Raw genomic sequence first — 4,159 nt, forward strand, 5'->3', positions numbered from 1 at the left:
TAGACGTCCAGCAAGAGTGGTATCACTTTGAGAGATATCCCTGCGTGCCGTAGATTTTTCCTGTATCGATACAAGCTGTTTACGACGACGTAGCCCGCATTTCAATCCTTGACAAACTTAGGAACATTTCATTCCGAAAAGTGAACTCCCGAATCTCTAGCATACCATAATATGAAATGCTCATCATCACAAAGAAGGTAGAGAAGTACTGGTTGATCACAACTGAGGAGAAATTAGTGCCGATCATGTGGTGTCCTAGAGATTTTTTCGACTTCGAAATCGGTGCACTCGCTTTTCATCTCCAATCGTACACGTATCTCAAGGAAATCACCTTCGTTCTATTGCTCCATGCCGTCGATCGGGACGAATTTCGGAAGGGTGGTACCTTTCCATATGACGATGACACAGATGTATCACAAGAGCAAAACAAATGCTGTTCCATGAGATGGATAGACCTTTTCACGGAATTAGTTCTTCAACAAATACTCAAGATTGATTCAGCAGATCATCTTTTTTTGCGAAAGAAAAAAAAAACAAGCGCGAGGCACCCATCAAAAATCACGATTAGTGGCGTGTCACCTCCCTGTATTTTACTACTCCCTGGTCTCGACTCTCGATCGAGTCGATGAGAGGCTCGCAGTTGGCGCCCACGTCATTATTGGAACACGCCAGCTAAAGACTTGGACTTGATCTAACAAAGGCGTTACGCGTTAGGTGTGTAACGCAGTTACACTACCAAGCCAACAGGCACCCTACGATCCGTGATCAGGCAGTCGACTCAGCCTGAATTTCGAGGCCTACTACAACATGTATTACGTGCAGACTGCAGGTCATTAGTACGTACAATGACTATTTTAGTAGCCCCACGTAGATCTACGTAGACAGTCGTAGACGAAGCCAAAGAGGCCGGATACCGACGTCACGTGTACTCTTTATGCATTACATGTAATCACTGTAGTCGTACTCGAGTCGAGACGATGAAACGTTCGCAGTTGGCGCCCACGTCATTATTGCAATATTGGATCCTTCTCTTAGTCTTAGCTTAGCCTGTCAAACCCTACAAATTACAATAATAACAATACTATTATTAGTATTACATGTATGTATTGGGTTGTACACCGGCTCGCAGTTTTTGATCAAGAATCGTAGCGAAAGCTCGCGGCCTCGCTGCTCCAGCTCGAGCCGCAGACCCGCGGTCACTATGGTAATGATGACGTTTCAAGTCGCGGATGACCACCAGCGGAGTAGCGGAGCCGCATTGGAGCCCGGCCCTAAGCGCGATACCACATAGCATAGGGATGGAGGTCGGGGACGTGGTGGCTGCACTTTCATTTCTACTAGACTACAATCGAGCACGCGTACCTGGAAAACTGGATGAAGGCGAAAAGTCCTGCCCTGTCTTTGGCCCGCGTATATGGTACACCAGGTATATATTAAAGCGCGATTAATTATTTTGACTGATCACACTCGAACTCTAGTACACGTACCTGTGTGGTATTCCTGCCTTGTTAGTATTCGATCAACTGTAGCTGACTACTAAAAAATTAATAATAATCTCGTACTCGTACGATCGTAGTCCTTAAAGTGGATTGTTCCAACTACCAAAATAACAAAAATTGGTTGTGAGCAACACTGGCTCACACTCAAATAACTGCTTTTCACCAGAAAAATACTATATTTCAACGTTTCGGTCATGAAATAACCATCATCAGGAATGAAGTGGGCACACCGGTTAGGATGGGTTAATATATGAGGAGCGCTGCGAACTGATAACAAATCACACCTGCATGCACTATGACGAGAGAGAGAACAAAAGGACAAAACATCACCAAAAAAAACCAGGTATAGAAATAACGCAATACGCGACAACTCTAAATATGGCACAGGTACAAGCAACAAACAGAATGTACATGTGCACTAGGTGCGTGCAGACATGTAATTGCAGGCGCTAGCAACAACAGTAGTAGTAACAGTGCACTAGTGCAAGGGGTGCAAAAACCACCACTATCCAGGAAGAGCGAGTATCAGGGCCAGAAATATGTACAAGGCGGTACTTCACCAGAGAATTCACAGGAGGTCCCATCCTGCGTTATTGTTTATGCTGGGACTCGTGTCGCGAATTTGTATTGCTTCGCGTATTCTCCTCCTGGCCCGATCCGACTCGGTGGCAAGGACGCGAACCTCTGTGAATGCCGACTCGCCAAGCGGCAGTACCTCGCCGCCATGGTGAAGTCGGTAGTGCTCGCCCAGGGCTTTTCCAGACGTCTTGTTGCGTGAGTTATCATTGTGTTCTTTTGTTCGCGTTGCTACACTACGGCCAGTCTCTCCAACATACTTCTCCGAGCACTTGCAGGTCAGACGATAAACCACGTTGCGTCTTGTGCATTCTACCTCGCTCGATTGGCATGCAACGCAGGCGGCTTTAGGCCTTCCTCGTCGCCTCGGGGCAGCGGGATCCACCCACTTACGGCAGCAAGGTCCAGTGAGGCTGGACTTAGTGACGCTGTTGGAAAGCCTTGCATTCTTGTAGATTATCTGTACATTTAGATTGTATTTGTTTAGAAGACGGTGGACCCTGTAGTGGATGGCATCCGTTTTGAATGGTAACTTCAACGTGGATCGATAGTCTTTCTTTTGTTTAGCAGGTCGTCTGGCTCGTTCATGAGCAGTCGCGATAACTTTGTCAGGAAAGTTGTTGAATTTTAATGTGTCAATAACCTTTTGCTCACTTCGCTGGCGGGCTGCAGGATCAGAGGAAAGGCGGGCCGCGCGGAGGAATTCCGAAGACGCGATGGCGAGTTTTTGCTGTTGCGGAACGCACGAGTTGAAGTCTGAGACGAGGCCACTGTGGCAAGCTTTGCGGAACAGCTCGAATGATATTGCGCCCTCGGAGGAGACATGAATAGTCGTGTCCATAAAGTCCACCGACCCAGTTTCCTCCGAAGATTGATACGTGAACTTGATGCTCGCATTGGCGGTATTGAAGTATGCAATCAGCTGGCGGAGAAGCGCGGCCCCCAGTGTCCACAGCATAATGATGTCATCAATATAACGCTTGTAGAGTACGGGAGCACCAGGCGAGTTTAGCAACAGCGAGGTTTCGAGGTCATGCATGAAGATAATCGCAAACGGGGGCGCTAGGTTGTTACCCATGGCGATGCCTTCCCTCTGGTGGTAGACCTTCTCACCAAATCTGAAGTAATTGGATCTTAGAACGAAGGTTAACAGCTCTTCGATCTGCTCCACGCTTAAACCAAATGTGTCAACAGACTCGATGTGCTGCTGCAGGACTCTAGCGACCGCCTCCACCCCCTCAGCGATAGGGATACTTGGGTAAAGAGCGACCACGTCCATTGTAACGATGATGGTCCCCGCTGGGGCTTGTAGGTCGGGATACACTTGCCGGATATCCTCCAGTGCTTCCAGCGTGTTTTTAAGATGTGCTGGGACATATTTCAGGCATTGGTTCAGTATACGCTCCAGGACAATAGAAATATTGGTCACCGGGCTATCAACAGCTGACACAACTGGCCGAAGCGGTACCGTGGCTTTGTGGTCTTTAGGTAGGCCATACATCTCCGGAAACCTGTTGTCGGCCACCAGCTTCATAAGTAAAAAATTAGTTGCTCACAACCAATTTTTTACTTATGAAGCTGCGTGATGCGTCCTACAAGATTTTATACCAAAATAACAGTTTATTTAATTTATTAAATTTACTACTTCGGGACAGTCTGTTCATGGTTTTTATTTTGGACTCGTTCTCTACGCTTGCGATAATTTAGCGGCAATTCTAATGTTGTAGCGTTGTTCCCTTGTAATTTAGTGGAATCTGTATTGAGTAACTGAGTTTTACGTTTCGTTACATTGTCGACAGATCTCCTGTGTACCGGTTTTGTGGCACAATGAATAGCCATTTGTCGTCTCCGTTCTTGTGCAATAATGCATAATATGTAGGTTGGTTCTCTTCATGTTATTGTGACCTACTTCATAGATGTTGGTTGCCTTGTTGCTTTCTCTCCCCTCTCCTCTCACCCTAGCCATTCTGCATAAGCGAAGCTGTGGACCCAGCATACTGCTGCTACACTGCAACGCGGGAAATAGATTTTTAAAATAATAATGTTCCAAATAGGAACACACGCTTCTTGCCGAACTTGACACT

The 4,159-nt window shown here is 46.7% G+C and overlaps 1 protein-coding gene across 1 annotated transcript; it reads right to left on the bottom strand.

Moving 5' to 3' along the window:
* Positions 1-2,067: 2,067 nt before the first annotated feature.
* Positions 2,068-3,576, bottom strand: LOC135805799 (uncharacterized). Its single transcript, XM_065319938.1, has one exon. The coding sequence runs from the start codon at positions 3,574-3,576 to the stop codon at positions 2,068-2,070; it is 1,509 nt and encodes a 502-aa protein (XP_065176010.1).
* Between the last annotated feature and the right edge of the window lie 583 nt (positions 3,577-4,159).

The sequence above is a fragment of the Sycon ciliatum genome, chromosome 1 (genome assembly GCF_964019385.1).
Source record: "Sycon ciliatum chromosome 1, ocSycCili1.1, whole genome shotgun sequence".
NCBI classification, from domain to species: Eukaryota; Metazoa; Porifera; class Calcarea; order Leucosolenida; family Sycettidae; genus Sycon; species Sycon ciliatum.